The sequence below is a fragment of the Schistocerca americana genome, chromosome 6, assembly GCF_021461395.2.
Source record: "Schistocerca americana isolate TAMUIC-IGC-003095 chromosome 6, iqSchAmer2.1, whole genome shotgun sequence".
Taxonomy (NCBI): Eukaryota; Metazoa; Arthropoda; class Insecta; order Orthoptera; family Acrididae; genus Schistocerca; species Schistocerca americana.
Window position 1 is genome coordinate 246748506 of NC_060124.1, and position 23088 is coordinate 246771593.

The window sequence follows — 23088 nt, forward strand, 5'->3', positions numbered from 1 at the left end:
ACTGCTGATTTTTGAAGAGAAAGCCCTCAACTCAGCAGTATTAAAACCGACGGACTTCTGGAGATAAGTGGTTGACACTTTTATAGTGTGGCCCCACGGAGAGGATAAACTGATAGAGTTTTTGTAACATCTCAGTTCCATTCACGGAAACATCAAGTTCATTATGGAGCGAGAGAGGAATGGCTGTTTACCATTTCTGGATGTGCTGGTTCGCCGGAAAGAAGATGGATGCTTAGGTCATTGCGTATACCGTAAGCCAACACACACAGACCTGTATTTGCAGGCGTCTAGCTGCCACCATCCGTCGCAAATTATGAGTGTTCTGAAAACTTTGGTCCACAGGGCTCATGTAGTGTCTGATGTTGACAGCCTGCAGGATGAGCTTGTACACCTGGAGGCAGTTTTTAGGAGAAATGGCTATTCGCAACAGGAGATTAAGAAAGCCCTGCAAATAAAAACTGCAGAAAAATCACAGGAAAAGGATGAGGAAGTGGAAAGGGAAGTGAAATCTACAGCCTTTCTCCCGTACGTGGGTAATGTTTCCTCTAAAATCGCTAGAATCTTGAAGAAACATAAAGTGGATGTGATATTCCGCCCACCAGCTAAGACTGCAGCCTTGTTGTGATCCGTTAAGGATGATCTGCTCTTGCGAAAGGCGGGAGTATATGAAATCACTTGTGAGTGTGGTAAACGTTACATAGGGAAAACCACGCGCACTGTACAGGAACCATGCGTCGAACACCAGCGGTACACACGTCTTCTTCAGTCCAACACTCAAAGTGGGTGGATGTTCTAAATACCGTGAAAAGAAACGCAAGTGGATGTTCGCCCTTGGAGGTGGTTACTGGAGTCAAACGAAATTTCTGTTAAGAAAGTTGTGGAGTTGCCGCAGCGTCTGGCTCAGTCGGCTGCTGAGAGGGAGCAGACGGTAAAACCCGTATGGAGAAGCTGACATCGGAAAGGAAGAAACGGCATGATGGACGTTACATACGAATTAAATACAAAATAGGAGACAAAGTCTACATGTACATCTACATTTATACTCCACAAGCCACCCAACGGTGTGTGGCGGAGGGCACTTTACGTGCCACTGTCATTACCTCCCTTTCCTGTTCCAGTCGCGTATGGTTCGCGGGAAGAACGACTGCCGGAAGGCCTCCGTGCGCGCTCGAATCTCTCTAATTTTACATTCGTGATCTCCTCGGGAGGTATAAGTAGGGGGAGGCAATATATTCGTTACCTCATGCAGAAACGCACCCTCTAGAAACCTGGACAGCAAGCTACACCGCGATGCAGAGCGCCTCTGTTGCAGAGTCTGCCACTTGAGTTTGCTAAACATCTCCGTAACGCTATCACGCTTACGAAATAACCCTGTGACGAAACGCGCCGCTCTTCTTTCAATTTTTCTATCTCCTCTGTCAACCCGACCTGGTACGGATCCCACACTGATGAGCAGTACTCAAGCATAGGTCGAACGAGTGTTTTGTAAGCCACCTCTTTTGTTGATGGACTACATTTTGTAAGGACTCTCCCAATGAATCTCAACCTGGCACCCGCCTTAACAACAATTAATTTTATATGATCATTCCACTTCAAATGGTTCCGCACGCATACTTCCAGATATTTTACAGAAGTAACTGCTACCAGTGTTTGTTCCGCTATCATATAATCATTCAATAAAGGACCCTTCTTTCTATGTATTCGCAATACATTACATTTGTCTATGTTAATGGTCAGTTGCCACTCCCTGCACCAAGTGCCTATCCGCTGCAGATCATGCTGCATTTCGCTGCAATTTTCTAATGCTGCAACTTTTCTGTATACTACAGCATCATCCACGTACGAAAGAAATGTCCAGCGAAATGGATGGAGAAATAAAACAGTTGTTTGGCCTGTACTAACGGCCATTTGTAGTGGCAGAATGTCGGCACCCAAATGCCTATCGATTCAAATACCCTTTTTCAGGAAAACTTCTAGATTTAATAAAACTCACAGAACTGAGACTGTACATTCAGAAAGGGAAAGTAGGTTAAGAAGTAAGTGTATATGTGTTTAGATTATAAGATTATTTGGAGGGGTAATGTGCAATGTTTTATTTAAGGATTTACTGTAGCTTGTTTGTTTTTTCGTCGCATAAGTTTTTTTTTTTTTTTTTTTTTTTTTTTTTTTTTTTTTTTTTGCATGGTCTGTGCAATTATAAAGAGGTAGTTTATACCCACATTTTGGTGCGAGGAGGTCAGAGAACTCGATTATTTGGTAAACGGTATCAAGTCAAAATTCAGTGTACAGTATGAATAAAAATTAGGTTTTTTGGGGTATAAAAGGGATTTACGTGTATGTATGTCTTAGGCTTAAGTTTTTGGTTGGTTTTCTGTAATTACCAAACTATAAGTTATGGTCACGCCAATTTGGGTGCATGGAGTTCGGAAAAATTTGGACTAGTGAAAATTAATAATGCTTACGTAGGAAGACAGATGTATGTTTATCTACTTATCTGAAAAAATTTTGGGTGAATAATTTATTATTATATGGAGTAACGATTTGTGTACGCAGCTTCACTGCACGGAATTAAACGAGGGGTGGGATTTGTTAATACTTGCAGTTAGTTTTGAGTCTAATAGGAGTTATTTAAATGAAAAGAAAATATTAATTTGCCGATGAAGTCGATTGGGAATCTGTCACGAGATGCATGTCTTTAGAGGGACTCGAATGAGGTGTCTGAATTATTGAAGAATTTACGTGCATCTTGCAAACGTTGTAAATCAGTTGTTTACTGTGTAGTTTAGATCTGTTTGTATCGATTCCACTGGGGGAAGCGTTCAGTGCAGATCCTGGGTGGTTTCGGAAAGTTTTTGTTTTGTGGTATCTACACCCGATTCGAATTTCAACATATTTGTTCCTGAAAAACGTTGGCGATGGCATGGAGAGCCATAGAGAATTTCGGGGGGAGGGGGGGGGGGGGGGGGGGAGGACTCGGCTCCGAATCTGCGGAGCGCTGCTGGAGACTTCGTTGTCACAAAAAGGTTCTATGAAAATGAGCGCAGTGGCGCTGACATTTCTGCGGCGTTTCAATAGACAGTTGATTTTGATTAATGTATAGTTTCTTTTGGCAATTAATTAATATGCCGCAATTGATAGTTTTGCATCAAAAACCTGAATGCTAAATCTGAAAGCCTTAGACGATCTTAGCGATCGACATTTCACATAGACGCGCATCATTAAAATGACAAATGTTGTAAATATCAGCTCTGTAACTTCATTTGTTTAAAAGATATAGCAAATTTAAATTATCAGTATTTTCAGTCAAGCATTAGTTCATCATTTCCTTCACACAAAACACATTCAATGAAGACAGCTTGACACCTTATTGAGTCATTAGATAATAGATTATTTGTTGTAAATTTCAGTGGATAATAGTTACTTTTGTTCTTTATTTATTTATCAGAAAGCACATCGGTGCAAGGCTACTGGCCTTGACATTCGAAGTTAAAATGGAAATCTTATTCGTTTAATGTAAAAGAATTTAACGTTTATTAAGTAATTGATATTATTGTTACTTTATTTAGAACATGGAAGTTACGTGACACCACGTACTTATACGTTTGTGACTATAACAGCGTCATCTATCACAAAGCGAAAAAAGTCGTCCAACTAAAACATTCATATTTCTTTACGTACTACACGAATATGTAATAAAAATGGGGGTTCCTACATTAAAAAACCCAGTTGATATCCGTTTGACCTATGGCAGCGTCATCTAGCGGGCCAATCATAGCGCCATCTGGTTTCCTCGTTCAAGCTAGACAAGTTTTGTTCTTTGTAGTTTTTTCGTTTGACGCTTATTTCGAGAGATACTTGGGCCGGTCACGATCAATGGACCACCCTGTATATATATATATATATATATATATATATATATATATATATATATCTTAAGAAGATAAACTTGTTAACATCGAGTATAGATTTAAGTGTCAGGAAGTCGTTTCTGAAAGTATTTGTATGGAGTGTAGCCATGTATGGAAGTGAAACATGGACGATAAGTAGTTTGGACAAGAAGAGTATAGAAGTTTTCGAAATGTGGTGCTACAGAAGAATGCTGAAGATTAGATGGGTAGATCACGTAACTAATGAGGAGGTATTGAATAGAATTGGGGAGAAGAGGAGTCTGTGGCACAACTTGACAAGAAGATGCGACCGGTTGGTAGGACATGTTCTGAGGCGCCAAGGGATCACAAATTTAGCATTGGAGGGCAGCGTGGAGGGTAAAAATCGTAGAGGGAGACCAAGAGATGAATACCCTAAGCAGATTCAGAAGGATGTAGGTTGCAGTAAGTACTGGGATATGAAGAAGCTTGCACAGGATAGAGTAGCATGGAGAGCTGCATCAAACCGATCTCAGGACTGAAGACAACAACAACAACATATTAAAGGGATAACTGTTTGTCCAATGTTGCATATTTTTGTATCCTGCCTGGAAGGCGACGCGTGGGTTGGATCAGGAAAAGGTAAAACACGTCGCTACTGCTGTATGAATTTAAATCCCCTTTACTCCAGCAATAAGAATACATAACTTGCAAGGTGGTGCAAAGTTGAAGCGAAGTTTCCTGGCTGGCTGCACCTGATGAAATGGAAGAATCTGTAGCGGAGCTCGTAGAGCTGCACAGAACCAGCTAGGGGGCGCTGTCGTCTGTGTCTCTCGTAGTCCCAATTTGAGAAACTAAGTGGCATCTTCACTATCGATACCACACCTCTGCCCCGTGAAACGACACACCGTCGTAGAGTATGGCTACCGACGGTGGTTGGAGGGCCTAGGGGCGGCGCAGGTGAGGGGGCGGACAGTGGAACTGCAGGGGCGCGCTGCCCACCCGCGGCCCTAATTGCTCACGAGGGCGCGAGGAAAACTCCCCGTGGAAAACCTGCCCAGGCCGCGCACCGCTACAGGGTATGCTTCCATGAGAAGGCGAAGCAACGACCTCCATGGGCGACGGCGGCGGCGGCGGCGGTGGTGTGACGGCAGCCTCGGCGTCGAACGGTTCTGGCACCGCAGAGGAAAGCAGCGGCGGCGGCGGCGGCAAAGCGGGGGAATGCGGCAGCGGCGGCACCGCGGAGGAACGCTGTGGCGGCGGCGGCGGCGGCGGCGGCGGGAGGGGTCCGTCCGGAGCAGGTGACCGGACCGGCGGTGGCGACGACTGGAGGCGCGCCCGCTGAGGAGGCGCCGTCGGTGGAGTCATGGGCCGTGGCGGCGGAAGCCGCTTAGCCTCCAATTCTGCTGGAAAACAATCAGCGGCAGATATCCGAGGACAGCACAAACGAATCTGGTTCCGGTGTCGCTTGACAGTGACGGAGGGACCATAAATGACAAATAAGGCACGTAAATTCTGCAAATGTTGCGAACTGATACAACTATATCGTCCAGATAATTGGCACAATCAGGGACAGTCGCACACAACTGCTGCAAATAAGACTGGAAAATAGCAGGAGCTGAAGCACAACCGACCTGAAGGCGGCGAAACTTGAACAAGGTGGGTGTTGATCACAAAAGAGCGCTACGACTGTTCGTTGAGGGAAATCTGAAAGAAGGCGTCCCGCAAGTCAATCGTGGAAAAGAATTTTCCCGCACTAAGCTTATCAAAAATGTGTTCAGGACGCGGTAAGGGAAATGTAGCTACCACTGTCTGGGGATTTACTGTAGACTTAAAGTCAGCACAAATACGGAGACGACAGTTTGGTTTCTTCATACACACTACAGGCGAAGCCCATGGTAAAGCAGAAGCAGGATCAATGACACCACTGTCTTGCAAATGTGCAAGTTCAGAGGCTATGGCGTCGCGCAGTGCGTGCGGTACCGGGCGTGCGCGCCGGAAAATAAGCATAGCATTACCCTTCACTACAACATGCGCTGTAAAGTCCTTGGCACAACAAAGTCCATCAGAAATAGTTCAGCAAAATCATCACATAGTGCGGCAATACTGTCTGCATAGTCACTAGCATTGATGCAAAGTACATTGTCCTGAATTGCGAGGCCAAAAAGTTCAAATGCCAAAAATGTTCGTAGCAGCACTAGAGCGGAGCACATCGAAAGACACTGTGCTTGTTGTTGCACCATACGTGGCTTGCAAACTACACACACCGAGCACTGATATCTCCTGGCCAGTAAATGCAGTCAGCATGGAATGTAAACGGTGAAGCGGGGGCGAACCAAGCAAGTCATACCTTGATTTGTTCAGTAAAGAAAGTGACGCACCAGTGTCCAGCTGCATGCGACCAGAACGTCCGCTAATATGCAAAAAGTTTCCTCCGCATCGCACTGAATGCCAGAGGAATTGTCTGGTAAAACTTGATTCAGACGACGGGCTGTCGTAGCACGTGATGCAGAAGGCTTAAAAATAATGGCAATAACGTCCATCGCTTGATGTGAATCACGATCATGGCGGTTTCCGTTGCGGTGACGCCCACGCGAGTCACGCAAACGGAAGACTAGTTGTGAATTAGAGTTTAGTGCACACAGCTTGTACATGTCCATTCTTACGACAAAAATAACACTGTCCTTGACGGGATGGGCAACTGTCCCGTGGGTGGGCACGAAAGCAGTTCGGACATGATTTCAGTTTCTTAGAGGGTGACTGGTTTGAACCATGTTAACGTGCGCGCGAGCGGAGCGGCGTGGCTGGCTTGGAGGGCACGTGTTGTGCCGCGCTAACAGTACACACACCCGGGGTCACGTCGAACGTGGAAGTAGCCATGGCTAATGTATCTTGTCTGTCTAACTAGTCCACTACTTCCTGCAAAGACGGGTTCTTAAATCGGAGGATTTGTTCGCGGATGCGGTGATCCGCCACATTCTGCACCACAGCGTCTCTAATCATTATATCCGCATATGAGCGTCCACATGAGCAATTAAAATCACAATCAGAAGTTAATCCCTGAAGGTCCTCTAACCAAGATTTATTAGACTGAGTATGGCCACGCCGGAGACGAACGAATTTGTAACGTGCAGCTAACACATTTACGCTGTCACGGAAGTGGGAGTTCAAAGCATCAATCACTTCCTCGTAAGTTTTAGTTTCTGAGCGGGTGGTGGGAAACAATTTCACGAGCACACGGTACAACACAACACCCGCGTTGGCAATGAAAAAAGCAAGCCGCTCTATACATGATACGTTGTAAGCTATGAAGTGTGCCCCAAGCTAGGCGATGTATTCTGGCCAGCGTTCAACATCAGGATTGAAGGCACGAAATGGCGCCACCGTCGGCGACGGCGTCGATACAGGCGGTGGCGTCGGAGGCGCAGAAGTAGCTGCAGTTTGTAGAGTGACCAGTCCATTTATGGCAGCAAGCAGCTGCGTCATTTGCTGAGCCTGAAAACGGACAACATAGGACAGCGAAGCCTGTTCCTGTGGCGAAGCCATGGTGTACACAAATGAAAGTTTTAGAGCAACTGGGAAATCACGAAACAGCTAAAGCAGTACGGAGCGAAAAAGGAAATGATAGGAGACGCAAACAAAAATCTCTTCGTCAACTTTTGTATCCCGCTTGGAAGGCGGCGCTTGGGTTGGACCAGGAAAAGGTAAAACACATCGGTACTGCTGTATGAATATATATCCCCTTTACTCAAGCAATAAGAATACATAACTTGCAAGGTGGTGCGAAGTTGAAGCGAATTTTCCTGGCTGGCTGCACCTGATGAAATGGCAGAATCGGCAGCGGAGCTCGTAGAGCTGCACAGAACCAGCTATGGGGCGCTGTCGTCTGTGTCTCTCATAGTGCCAATCTGGGAAACTATGTGGCATCGTCGGTATCGATACCACACATATGGCTGTGGCAGTTGATCCTGAACGTAAACAAATGTAACATATTGCGCATACATAGGAAAATAAATCCATTACTGTACAGCCGCACTATTGACGACAAAAGCTGGAGACAGCGTCTACCATAAAATATCTAGGCGTAACCATTCAGAGCGACCTTAAGTGATTGACCACATAAACCGTGTAAGAGGTCCGTGACTAAATAATTTGTAGCTAGCGCACTCGAGCAGATGTAATTTCGATGGATTGCTCACGCGCTGCCTGCGATATGTAAGATGTAAGAGAATCTCAGACCAGAGAGCAGTCTTGTATGCAGTAGGGTAAGTTGTTGCTAGCGAGCTGTCGTGTGTATCGAGTTGGATGGGCCGGTCGCGCAGGAGCCATGGCGGAGCCTGAGCGGTATAATATAAGGTAAAAGCAGCCTAGCGCGTATGTAGTATTGTTATATCAAGTCCAATGTAAATGTTTTAAAAAAATCTCTTAATAATAATCTTTCTCATAAAAAGTAACTTTTGACAATCATTCATTTCAATTTAAAGTATTTACTAATTTCTCCAATCCTTGGTCATCCCGATTATTGAAAAGAAAAATCAGTTGTTTCCTTTTATAAATGACGAATCTATCGGCCAGCATTGCACAAGGCTGTGCCAGAAAAATTTCTTATAGGAGCAGATATATATGCGTCATCCGGCGACCTTATTGAGGTAAGAATTTTCAATTTATTCAGAATGATCTTTCAGGGCCATGACGCAGCGCTGCTGACGTCCAAAATTCACCAGTTTCAATTGAGATTCATTATTCAAAGGTTATAAGTGAGCGACAATTTTATTGAGAAGTTAGTCACATTGTATTATTGGGAGGTTACGAAATTTTACTGTTGAAAGGTTTTGGAGTGTATCTGTTGGAAGGTAACGCTGAATGTGAATTATGTACTTCCATTTTTTTGCTGTTGGGAGGTTATTAGACATATAATTTTTCTGTTGGGAGGTTACACTTGGCGACCCTGCCAGGATCGTATTTCTTTGTCAGTTTCTGAGTAGTAGTCAGTTATATATCTCCTCTTATTTACACTATTGTTAAAGGTAGTTTGCATCTGGCACAACGCATTTACTAATTTGTCACTCTTTCTTTCACAAATCATCAGCAATTTATTGCTCTTATTTGTCACTGTAATTGTTCCATTTTTGCTTTGTCTCTGTTTGAGTTAGTGCTTATCGTTGACTTGTGAATATGCAGCTAAAAACTGCTAACAGTACATCGCAATCCGTAATGTGTGAAAAAGCCGATTTGAATAATTTGACTGATAATATTAGCGACACTCAGTGTCTTAATGATAATCCTCCATTTACAGACAATCAGTGCGTACCGACCCCCAGTAATGATTCTAATCTAAATGATGAGCAAACAAATTCAATTGTGTCCACTGTCAATTTAACGACAATTGATGACGCGACACTTTCCGTTAAAATGAACGCTGCCCATCTTGAAACACCTGATTTGCAAAGTTTACACAGTGAACAGACAAATGTTTCTAACGAAGGTGAACAATATACACAAAACGCGTCAGATTTATTGATTCCGATGTAGTGACCAATAGAGCACATCGGATTTGCAAACCTTTTCGTGAATCAGACAATGACCTAATGGTTACACAAAACGCGACAAATGTAGATACACCAACACACACCACAGAAAATAGAGTGCCTAATTTTGGCATGGATCAAGTTATGGCAGCATTGCTACAACTTAATGAAAATCTCAAACAGTCGAAGAAAGAACAAGACGACAATTTCAAACTACTTAATAAATCGAACAAACAACTTAATGAAAAACAAAACAACCTTAATGAATCGAACAAACAACTTAATGAAAATCTCAAACAGTCGAATGATAAACAAGTAAACAATTTCAAACAACTTAGTGAACAGATTACAGCCGTTGCCGTGCAATGTCATGATACTAAAGAACAATTACGTGAGGAAATTAAGGCTTATGCTAGGAACAGTAGTGAATAAATTAGCTCTGTGGCACAAGAATTAAGTAATACACATGCAGCCACAACCAAATTACTTAGAGATGAAATTAGTGCAGTCGCTAAACAGTGTTCTGAAAACGCAACACAGTTACGCGACGAGTTTAAATTAATGTCATCAGAACTTTCACGCACACAGGTTGCGAAAGTAGACACGAAAATTGAACAACAAAACTGCCAAATTGACGAACGTTTTAATCACCACCTACAAATCAGTGAAACGCTTTACCGTAAATTTATACAGGAACAGAACAAAGTAAAGAAACATGTCACGGAAACAATTACTGCACAGAGACAGGAAGATAAGCGTAAATTGTTTACGAAAGCAGAAACATACGTAGACAACAACACTGCTGCAGTATCAGACGAAATCAATACTATCAAACAGTTGAACACCGAATTGCATGATGAAATCTCTGATCTTAAAACAAAAACAGACACACACACAGTAGACTTTCAGACAGTGACCAGCAGACTTGAACAATTGGAATTAATACAGAATCCCGATTCCATTAAAGCAGACGTTAAGAAATTGAACAAAACCACCCGTAAAGTCCAAAAACAAATTAATGTTTGTGACACTAAAAATGACGATCAGGTAAAAGCACTGACTGAAAAATTTGATGAATTGGTCAGTCGTATTGGCGTTATGGAAAATAGCAATGATGCCAAATCAGACGATACGTCACCAATTTCTTTCAATCAAACATCCGCATTCCAAAATTTACAGCAGACAATCAGTGAGATAAGTTCGTCCAATAATACATTGCGTAGAAAAGTGTCGTCTTTACAGCAAGAGGTAACAGAGATGAGAAATGTCTCAGCCTGTAACACGACACAGCATACGCCACTCTCCGAACATTTCTCACACTCACACAGCCAATATAATTTAGGTAATTTACAGAGAGTACGTGACTTAGATTCCGAACAGTCACAGACAAACAGATTATCATACAATCCTGAACCTGTTCAGACATTCAGAGACGAAAGCACTTTCTATCCGTTAGGAAATTTAAAGTATTTAAAAATGACAGAACACAGATTCACCCTTTGGATTGCACACAACAATTTAGCTTTGCTTTTCCACCAACTTGGCCGGTAACACACAAACCTGAATTTATTTGCAGTTTTTTGGAAGGCGAACCGGCAACTCGTATGAGACCGATCACGAGACAATGTTATTCGGTAGATGAATTTCAGAATGCTTTTCTGTCAGCGTATTGGTCGAAGACGACACAGCGCGGAATCAAGGATCAATTAATTAGCTTAACGAAGTATGAGAACTCAAATTTTCCCACTGTCACACAATTTTTGAACACATGGTCCAACAAAACCAATACTTAAGTGAGCCATACAGTGAATCATCACTTATCCAATTGTGTATATCTAAATTACCACGATCGTTAAGAGTATCTCTTTTAACAGGACAGCAGAGAAAATATTTCAGCATTTAGAGATCTGTTACAGCTTTTGGAAGTTCAGCAATCAGACTATTCTTTCATAAACAAATATTTTTCACATTATAACCAAGGCCGACAAGTATACGGCAATTATGATCAGCCACGCTATTTTAATAGCAAAGGTGATAGACGCTCCAGGAATGACAACCACCAAATCTTTAATAACAGACAAAATTTTAATTATCAGTATCCTTATAGTTATCAGCAACAGCAAAGACAGTTTGTCAACAATAGAGGCTTTTCCCCACAACATCAACAAAACCAGTCGGTTAGCATACCTAACCAACAATGTAGTCTGCAAGGTCAACCAAGTCTTAATGTTTCGACGCCTACACATATAGCGTCGGCTCCACCAAATAGTAATGCACAGCAACAAGGAATCACTACGTACAGAAGACACATCATTTCAATTCCTACCGCAACGCGCCGTATAGCAATGATTATCATGACAGACGTAAGAGTAATGAGCACAGTTTTCAGCGTAACAGTCGGTCTTACCAGCAGCAGAATCATCCGCAACAACAGATTATCATGAATGAACCAGACAGTAGATATCATCCCGAACCTAATACGTCAGGAAGAAATAACATAACAGTACAAATAGTCGAAATGCCACAGCATCCTCCCGCAAATGACAGCACGTCAGATAGAATTTGACTAGATACAGTACAGATTGAACCTTCCAACAACGTAAGCAATACTTTTGATACACAGACTCTTGTTCGCGAAAATGTTATTACTTTTGACGACATCCGAGACACACTTTTGCATGAAAAACCAGTTATTCAGAAAACCATTTCCCACCCTGTCACTAAAGTAAAGATTGGATCATACACATTTTCAGCAGTAATCGATTCTGGATCACCTGTGTCAGTTATAAATGAGGAAACTTTCAACGAATGTAACAAAGAGAATACCTATCCTACTTTACCATTAGGCAAAACTAAGGTAAAAGGAGCAGTATCTGGTAAAGGAGTAGATGTAAAATTACAGACACACTTATCATTTTGTACTGCAGGTCATACGTTCCACTCAAATTTTTGGATTGTTCCCTTATTGACAACAGACGTTATTTTAGGTACGAGTTTTTTGGTACAACACGACGCAGTTATTGACTTTCAAAATTCCTATTTAATGTTAGAGGACGAAAATATACAACTGGCATTAGAATTTCAGCACACATTATCTGCAGACGAACAGGCATTAATCGAACAGAGATCATTTCTACATCGCGTAACATAGACAGTCATTCGACATTGTTCACCGATACGTACGTACACAATTATAATACACCAGACGAAGCTGACTATGACGTTATGCAGATGATTTGTGATAAAGTAAAACAAAGCAGTGCAAATACAGACGTCGAACGTACTCAACTACGCAATATTCTTTTACAGCAAGCTCCAGTTTTTGACAACATCCCTGGTACTATGTCCAGTTTCATGTATGAATTTCAAGTTAAACAGCACGACACGTTTAAAGCCAAACATTATCCCATTCCGTATATTCACAGAGAACAAGTTAAGAAAGAATTGCAAGCTACGCTTGACCAAGGAATTCTTGAACCGGCAGTTAGTCCGTACATAAACCCGCTCCATATTGTTAAGAAAAAGGATGGCTCACTTCGCCTCGTACTTGATTCGCGTCACATCAATGACATTATTAATGAAACAGATCGCCCTCAAACACTAGAAGAACTTCTACAGAAATTTCATGGTACTGCTGTTTATTCCGTATTAGATTTGAAATCGGGATTTTGGCAAATTCAGCTCCATCCGAACTGCAGAAAGTACACAGCATTTCTCTGTTTTGGTGACTGTTATCAATTTTGTAAATTACCGTTCGGTTTAACAAATTCTTCAGCAGCGTTTATTCGCGCATTGAATACTATACTTCTGACAGAATTAAAAGACCAAATTACAACGTATGTAGACAACATTCTTATTGCAGAAGCTAACTGGTCTGAACACAATCTGATTCTTGAACAACTGTTGCAAACTTTTCGTGCACAAGGACTCACAGTTAATCTTAGCAAATCACACTTTGGCAAGACTTCTATAAAATTTATTGGACATGTAAATTTCAGCAGAAGGCATTGCGCCTGACCCGGAAAAGCTTCAAGTTTTACGTGACATTACTGTTCCAACGACGAAGAAACAATTACGCAGCTTTCTGGGATTAATTAACTTTTTCCGTAAATTTATTCATTACTCTGCTTTACACACCCCTAGATTATGCCAATTGAGGGTAAAAACGCTATTTGGTCCTGGGATAGCCAAGCACATTCTGAATTTGTTAATTTGAAACATGCCTTGTTGAATGCACCTCTTTTATCACACCCAGATCTTACTAGCAATTTTTCCATTGCCACCGACGGTACTACTGTAATTAAAAACATCGCCTTTGCAAGTCGCATTCTGTCACCTGCTGAACGCAATTATTCTGTCACACAACTTGAAACATTATTTGTTGTGTGGGCATTTACGAGGTTTAGGTATTTTCTTTATGGAAGACATACGACCGTTTACACAGATCATAGAGCTATACAGTTTTTACTTTCCGCAAAATTTACACACGACAGGTTAAGCAGATGGAAACTTTATTTACAGGAATTTAATTCTACAATTGTTCACATTCCCGGGACACAAAATATTGTAGCAGACGCACTATCCCGTTCTCTCGGCAACAATCAGCAAGACATCGCAACCAACTGCTGCCAAGAAAATTTTAGAGTCATGTATATTCAACAAGTTGCATTCAAAAATTTCATTTCGTCGTCATTACGAGATATAGCACAAGAGCAGAGAAAGGACAATGTATGGAAAGAAATTAAACACCTTTGGCAAGATAGGAATAATGTTACCATTAGAAACCATTACACTACACTGTACGCAATAACATTCTGTTTCGCCGCTCTCGCCCTGACAGCAACAACTGGTTATTATGTATTCCTGACGAACTTGTTAACAAATTAATTTGGTATACTCATTTAATTTACGCACATTATGGAGCCAGAAAATGTTTTCTTATACTAAGACAGATCTGTTATTTTGCAAAACATAGAGAAACATATTCGACGAGTTTTAGCGTCTTGTAAAATCTGCCAGAAAGCTAAATCAGACACGACTTCACTTATTCCTCCGTTACATCCTATTGTACCGATTAAATTGAGACATATGGCCGCTGTAGACATGTTTGGACCGATTCCCAGAACTAATTGAGGTTTTTGCTACATACTTGTCGCTGTTGAACTCACTTCGAAATTTGTTACCTTCACTCCGTTACGCAAAGCTACTGCTAAATCTATTGCGAATGCATTTGTAAAACATTTTTTATTCCATGTAGGACATGTATTAAAAGTAATTTCTGACAATGGACCACAATTTCGATCTGCGAAATGGACACGTATGTTACGAGCCAGAAACATTTCTCCGATCTATATATCCAAGTATCACGCTTCTTCGAACCCTTGTGAACGACTAATGAAAGAAATTGGTAAACTATGTAGAATATACTGCCATAAAAACGTATTGATTGGGATACACACATACTCTCATTCCAGGATGTAATTAATTCCATACCAAATGAATCTACTATGCTATCTCCGACTGTTATATTGAAAAATGTTGAACCACCTAACAAAATTAAAGAATTAGTATCCTTTCCTACATCTCGTCGACTACGATACCATGAAATAATTGAGATTGCGCTCAACAACATCAAACGTGCTATGACGTATCATGCAGCGTAACTTGCTGTGACAGTGAGAGAGAGAGAGAGAGAGAGAGAGAGAGAGACAAAGATTTTTGTTTATTACTCTGTGGTGGTCAGCGCTCACATAATTATTCTTAGGAGATAGAGCTTTTGTTCTTCTTAGGAGTAAAAATAATTTGAGGAGAGGAGAGCCATTCTTGTGATGTAAAAATCGACGCCATTGCGAGTTTTTGATTCACATTGTAAAATATATGTGTATATGGAAGGAAATCAGTTAATAGATCAATAAAATATTGTTCATTTCAAGAAGGTACGTGTTATTATACACCCAGCGATACACTTCTAGTGTGATTTACTAATAAACACCAGCTTGAGAACAGTTCCGACGGGAGCGTTCAGTTCTAGTGAAATAGTTCGATATTTTATTCGGAAAAGAAGTCACTTCATGGATCATTCAAATCCACAATAGTACCTGGACATTTCTCAGCACTGAAAGCAATCTGATTGCTATGCAACAGAGCCCCGAAGAATATTTCTCCGTACTTTGGTTACCACTTTCAGCTCAACACGGTATCTGCAGCATCTGGAGCAGATTTCTACAACAGCAGAAGCGTGTAATCGCTATCAGTTTCACACATCGTCCTGTGTATGCTGTGTGTAATTACCCACAACAGTGAACATACAGTTACTCACACACATAGAAAGACAGTACTAGGTGGTGTGGGGAAACATTTCAGTGTAAAGGCCCTGTAGTGCTGAACAGTAATTAGCCTAGTAGTAGTAGTGGTAAAAACAAAAAAAATCTTTTTTTTTCCAAAGGAATCTTTATATATGTCTACCGTTAAACAGGACACGATCCTGATACAACACTCATAGTGACCCTTCAATATAACTATGTTAGTAATTTAGTAATTAATGTTTCATTGTGTGTATGTATGTCTAGTTTTATAGAGTAACTACATTATGGTCCTTTGTATGTTTCATGCTAACGGAACGTGCGGGAGTATCTTGTGAAGAGAACGAGTACGCCGTCCCAGCAGCCGAGCAGAAACTTCAAAAAGGCCAGAATATCTGAATTATTGAGACCTGAGTTTCTCCTGGCGTATACAACTTTCAAATAACTTCCGGGAATTCAGCCAGGTAACACTTTCAGCGACCGCCGATATTTCGGCGGGAGAACACCCCGCCATTTTCAAGGCAAACTGCGAAAAAAAATCTGAATTATTAGCCTTCTTGAGCATTTATGCATTGTAGTGACCTTTCATGTATTAATTTTCTAAGTATAAATATTGTTGCTACATTAATGTTACTAGAATTCCAGTATTTCAGTAGATATAGTAAGACAATATTTTATGTGTTATCTGTGTACTGTGTTTGTGTCACATTGTAAAGTGTACATTAACAGCATTAGGACATTAACGTTTTTTGCGTGTGTAAAATTTAATCCCTTTTGTAGGACTTATTTAGAGGAGAAACTGTCAATTGCTTATTTACATGGTGATAACTAGATCTATGTTAAAAGACAATAAGCAAGCACGCATCACAATGCCACAAAATGAATTAAATAGTGTGAATGCATCGTCAACTAGTGCCACAGAATTTAATACCACCGATTACGGCTGAGCAACCGGCAGTAATTGATGCGCTCACGCCGCCGACACAAACGGTTGCTAGTTCCGACATTCATATGTCGAAAGAAGTCCAGAGAAATATGAAGCAACCAACAAACAACATAAATTTCATCTCTGACACAGACGCGTGCGAAAACGAAATGACTGTACCGAAAATTGTTTCGGTACAATCCTCATTAAGCCCAGAGCAATCGTCAATTGCTGAGAATACCGATTTGTTTTACCAGCTGATGTCAAGTTTGACTGTCATAACAGAATGGATTAAAGCATTGGAAACCACACAATCCACGTTTGCAAACGATATGAATCGCAGATTCCAAGCATTGGAAACCACGCAATCCACGTTTGCAAATGACATGAATCGTAGATTCCAAGTATTGGAGAGTGCGCAATTTAATTTGGCTCAGGAGCAATCTAATAAACTAAAAGAAATAAATGATAAGATTACTGAAAAATTCCAGAGTTTGGAAACAAAGCAGAGTCACTTGATTGCCAGTCAGGCAAAACTCATAGTTACAAAAGAACAACAGTATCAGGAATTAACAAACAAATACAAAGACAACTTATGTCGTCAAGATACACTAAATCACCAAGTGCAAGAAGTTATTCATGTACAGAACACTATTGCGCAAGACGTGAATACAATTAAGCACGATAACGAGCAAGCTGTCATTGAGGATAGACACTCTCAGTCTCGAAGGCGAGAAACACATAGAGAAACTTTTCAATGAACATAAGATCGCATTCTCTAAGGATATTGAAGATTGGGCGAAAGAGCAAACCGAGACAGTGCGAAATTATGTTGACAAAACCTTGAAAGAAACGGTTTCTAACGTGCAAGTTAACAACGAAGCTGCACAAGAACAACTCAAAGCAGAAGTTAAAGAGATAAAGGCGAATATAGGAGATGAATTTCCTGCCTGGAAAGCAGAGATAGAAAATACATTAAAAGCATTCCAGCATGGTCTAGTTAATACTAGCGGGGCACATACTACTTGCAGTTTATCAAAAGCAGACATTATTCCTGACGAAACCAGTGAAACCGAATCCATGCAACAATATCCATGTATTGGTTCATATTCACGTAATCAACCACAAACAAATTATCGAGATTATCATTCACCGCGAAGTAGCCACCAGAATACACCTGTCACTATGAATGAAGAAAAAATGCTTAAATATCGTCAATCCCAGATAATTATTCCCGAAAGAAAGTCTATCAATCCCGTGGTATTTATCAAGCAATTTAAAGGGATATTGCCGCGAATGTGGACTGAGCAACAAAACATTATGTACGTTGCAGGATTCATACATGGAGATGAATCGATGTGGGCGTCAGAAGCATCCGATTGGTGTCAAGATTATGACCAATTTGAACGCGCTTTCTTGCACAAATACTGGAATAAGGAAGTACAGGAAAGACTACGTAAGGAAGTTTTTGACCGACAACCAGCTGTGGTATAAAACAAATTCTAACATCAGTGTACCACCCTTCGGCGAATCCCGTGGAACGAATTTTTCGTGAATTAAACCGGTTCATGAGAACATATTGTCACAACCAGCAACCAAAATGGATCGATTATCTTCACGATTTTCAGGAAATTGTAAACAATATGCCACATACTACGACAGAATACACCCCATATGAACTGATGTTTGGAAAACAGGGACAGAATGACTGGACTCGACCAATTCCTAAAGTAGCTATTAACAAAATAGACCTACAAAATAAAGTACGACAATCCTTACTCAATATAACGGACAAGGCAAGAAAAAGGAAAATATATTTTGGCAATGGAGTTCGAAAAATAAAAACATATAAAGTGAAAGACCAAGTTTTAGTAAAAACTCATCTTAAGGCTTCACTCATACAGAGGAAAAACACAAAATGGCAATTATTGTATCAAGGACCATTTGTGATTACCAAAATACCCCATCCAGGAACTTATATTTTGAAGGATGTGAAGAATGGAAAGGTGAAAGGAATGTATCCTCATCACTTCTTAAAGAAATTTCATAATGACTGCAGATTCTGAAGATTGCAGATACTATTATTATCAAATAATATTGATTAGGGAATTTTCATTAAACCTATGAATCATAGTTAGGATAGTTTCTTTCTTTTTGCAATTTAGTAGTTAGTTTTTCTTTTGAGACATAATGTACGAGAGATATGCAGACATTATGTATTTGTTTTCCACTGTAAAGATAAGTTTTCTTTTCAGTATGCAGAGAATTTAGCTATAGTATGAATGATTTCTTTAAAATTTTTTTTTATTTAGTTGATAGTAACTTCAATCAGGTTTCACAATGCATAATGACCAGGGGTTAGTGACTCAAATGAATCTGGTCTATGGCAAGATATTTTTTTCTTATGTCAATTTAACAATGTCAGTATATGTTTGTATTTGCTTTTTTACTCGCTAAGCTGAAGTCATGCTGTTCGGAAGGCGTAACCCGTTCTCAGTTTTCAAAGGACGCCTATTACTTTGTTTCAATCTTTTGTGATGGACATTGTCTTTATAGTTGTACTATTGTTGTAACATACCTGTGTATGTAAATTATGTTATATCAATTGTTGCTCGCGAAGTTACGAACTGAGCGAATGCCTTTCAGTTATAAGCACATCAACAAGTGTTAAAGTCCATCTGAAAGATGACGAGCATAAGTTAACATGGCAGCAGCAGTTGGATTTGTGTATAGTGCATTCTAGGGTTGTTGATGGAAATGAAGAACACCTTACGACTTCCGAATATTTCGAATTCAGGAAAGAGAATTAGAAAGAACTTTAGATTAGATTCTATTTCAGCTCAGCATAGATCAAACACCTTTTCCACGGAATTTACACTGACTCTTATTTTCATGTTAACCATATGCGGAAAACCGTAATACCCACGAGGAGACGGTGATATGGGAATAGAATTCAATCAGTTACCTGGAGGTTACGGATAGAAGGGAATCGTAGATGGACGTAAACCAACGCGTCGACGGTTAACCTCAAGACACAGAAGATTAACAGTGTTGTGTTTCTTTTGTGAACAGTGTTTAAATTCATTCAAAAAAAATCTATATTGTAAATATTTTTTTACATTGTAATTCAATTAATTTTCTTTGCACGTGAGAAATACGAGGATGGTAAATCTATCCCGAGGTTTTCCTTTGTGGGGCTTGGCCGAATGGCTAGATTATCCGTTTGAGACATCCCAAGGCGAGTGACAGAAGCTTCGAGTGATGATGAAAAAGGTTTCTGATCACATCTCATGCCATCCTCGACAAATGAATAAAAGCAAGCATGTAAGCTATGCATATAAGCTGCATCAGAAATTTTCAAACAGCACAGGCTTTGTCAGCAGTTTATGCACCCAAATCTATAATTTCCATTTAGATAGTCATTCACTAATACAAAATATCATAAAAAATATGGTGGACATTAATACTCTAGCGGACATTAATACAGCGTCATAAACAATCATCGATATAGTGTTGTGTGAACGCTCGCGTTTGTTTTTGCCCAAAAACGTTCGTCTACAAGAGGGACATATATGATGTATCATGCTGCGTAACTTGCTGTGACAGTGCGAGAGAGAGAGAGAGAGAGAGAGAGAGAGAGAGAGAGAGAGAGAGACAAGGAGTCTTTATAATGCCGCAGAGCGCCGGAGAAGACAGCAAAAACAGGTTTGTACACGCCGTGACTTTCACATTGGACAGAAGATGTTAGTACGCACACACTATTTATCCAACAGAGGAAAGAGTGGATGCAGTGAATTTGAGCTTCTATACACTGGTCTATATAGAATTCGCAGCATTCCTCACCCCAATGTAGTACATGTCGAAACTTTGAGAACCAGAAAAAGCAAAGGCAATCACCATGTCTCCAATATTAAACTCTTTATTGAATGAACATACTTTATGATTTATCACAGTGTTATGGCATTTCCTAATATATATATGACTACTTATGCAATTATATTTATGTGACTACTTACTGATGATGATCGCATTTTTTTTTCATGGAAAGTGCTTGGCAAGGTAAGGTTAGCAGTTCGCTTTTCTTGTGGTTATATATCAGACCGTGCACATTTTCCATTTTTTGTGTATGTATGATTATTTTCCTATTGAAAGTAGACTTTTCTCTGTATGCACTATGAAATTTTTAAGATGTAACAAACACCAGTTGACTTTGACATTTTTCCTTATGATATCTCAATATCTTGACTGTTCTACATTTTTTGCTACCGCATTATGATACTGTGTGTAGATTTTTGCGCTTGGAAACTGATTATGTTTTTTACTTAATATGTTTTCTGTCATGCTATGCTGTATGCTTAGTTACATCACTAGAAAAAAGTTTTTATTTAATGGGTATATGAATTAAATGCAAAATATTAATCCGTAGTCATCATTTTCAGAAACCAATACCATGTAAAGGAAATAAGTTATACAACCACAGTGGTTTACTATGAAATGGAGATTTCACAACTGGAATGAAAGAAAGAAAATGCAATACCTTGTCATGAAGAGTAAATGGATCAGAATTAACAAGCATTAACCAGAATAAACTATACACACTGTATATGGCAGTCTTAACTAATTATTTTTCTTTCAGAATACGAGCTGATTATTGCAGGCTGTAAGACAGAACTACACATGTTAACTTTAGTGATGAAATATGCTAGAAGTAAGAAACTCTATACTATAGGAAGTAATGAATGATAATGAATAGTTGTATGAAGTAAATGGTAATATGAATATGAATAATGAAGTGTCTATTTTTTGCAGATGATAATAAATGATGATGAATAGTTATATGAAGAATATGGTAATATGAATAATGAAGTTTTTCTTTGCAGGTGATGACAATGATGAAGTTATGATAACATGAATAATGAAGTTTTTCATTGCAGATGACAATTATGATTAAGTTTATATATTTACTATTAGTTAAGAGATGCTATGTAATTATTTAAGTACTTGTTGCAGTTCCTTTTGACAGCATGTCTTATGTCGCATAGTATAATGACTGAATGTTTTGGGAAAGACAGCTACAGTACACAGATATTGAGTACACGTTTCATTACCTGTTAATTCGAAGTTTACTACTTTTCAGCATAATATGAATACATTTCTTCTTTCAGCTCAATAATCCATTTTGTATTTTTTCCAGGAGGAGCTTTTCATGATATTAATGTGCTATAACCAGTTAGTTATTAACCTGTTCTGATACTTGCATTTTTTACCCAGTTCTCTCTATCATTTATGAATGTGATCACATAAACTGTACTAGTTTCATAACCTTGCTACAGCTGACTCATGACAAACGACGTTATTAATCCTTATTTCCAGCAATAAGTCAAAAGCAAATATTTTCATGCCCCAGCAATTAATTATCGATCCCAACGCAATGCATTGCTAGCACAAAAAAAAAAAATATTACCAGTCCCGACTATTACCAGTATACAACTAAATAATGCTACCAGTTTAAGATATATTTCTAGTCCTAAATATAATGCAAATTTCTCTGATGTATTGAATCCATTATATCTATGTATTATTGGACTACAGACCTTGAGTAATAGTTACAATGTCTTACATTTTAAATATGTCTTATGTCACTTGCATGATATCATATATAAACACTAGCAGCTTGATGCTACACGCAATAACTCTTGTTTTGAATGATGACTTGTGAATAATACTGAATAATGTTTTGTAAAACTATATGAATACTTTGTAACTGGCCAGTGAGTGCCAATAATTACTGCAATCAGATGAGTTATGAATAGTGTTTTGTAATACTCAATACTTGCTACATGTTTAATAACTGGCCAATGAATGCCACTGATTACTATAATGAGATGTCTTATGATGCTAATGATTACTATAATGAGATGACATGATGCCAATAATTACTGTAATGAGATGCGTTATGAATGATATTTTTTAATACTGCATTAATGGTACGCCAATGATTATTATAATGAACGACTTATGCATAAATGCTATGCCAATAATTTCCATAAATATTATTTTGTTATACTCTATAAATGTTATGCCATTGATTATTGTAAGGAAATGACTTATGCATAAATGGTATGCCAATGATCACTGTAATGTGATGACTTATGCATAAATGCTACGCCAATAATTACTATAATACTTCTGACCTAATTACCAGCAATTACTGCATTATCCGTATGTCCTGTTCATCCTCATAATCATGGAGCACTATATTTTGTTTTTGCACTAATTCTATGTTGATGTAAGAGTATGGATTCTACCAGAATGTGGTGTTGACATCAAACTGTCCACCACTCTGACTGAAGGAGATGTCATTATGGTCCTACTGTTTGGTGTACCTAATGTACTACCAAAATGATAACATACAATATTAATGTTTCAGTGTCTTGGCTACACTGATAAATACTTCAGGGAAGAGA

At 39.5% G+C, this 23088-nt stretch overlaps 1 protein-coding gene across 1 annotated transcript in view; it reads right to left on the bottom strand.

The window, feature by feature from the left end:
* Window positions 1–4811: 4811 nt before the first annotated feature.
* Window positions 4812–23088, bottom strand: part of LOC124620073 (leucine-rich repeat extensin-like protein 3) — a 30228-nt gene continuing 11951 nt past the window's right edge. The window contains exons 2-3 of the mRNA XM_047146740.1: window positions 7251–7361; window positions 4812–5272 (exon numbers count right to left, since the gene is read on the bottom strand). Coding sequence (XP_047002696.1) covers window positions 4812–5272; window positions 7251–7361 — 572 coding nt within the window. The remainder of the gene's footprint in view (window positions 5273–7250; window positions 7362–23088) is intronic.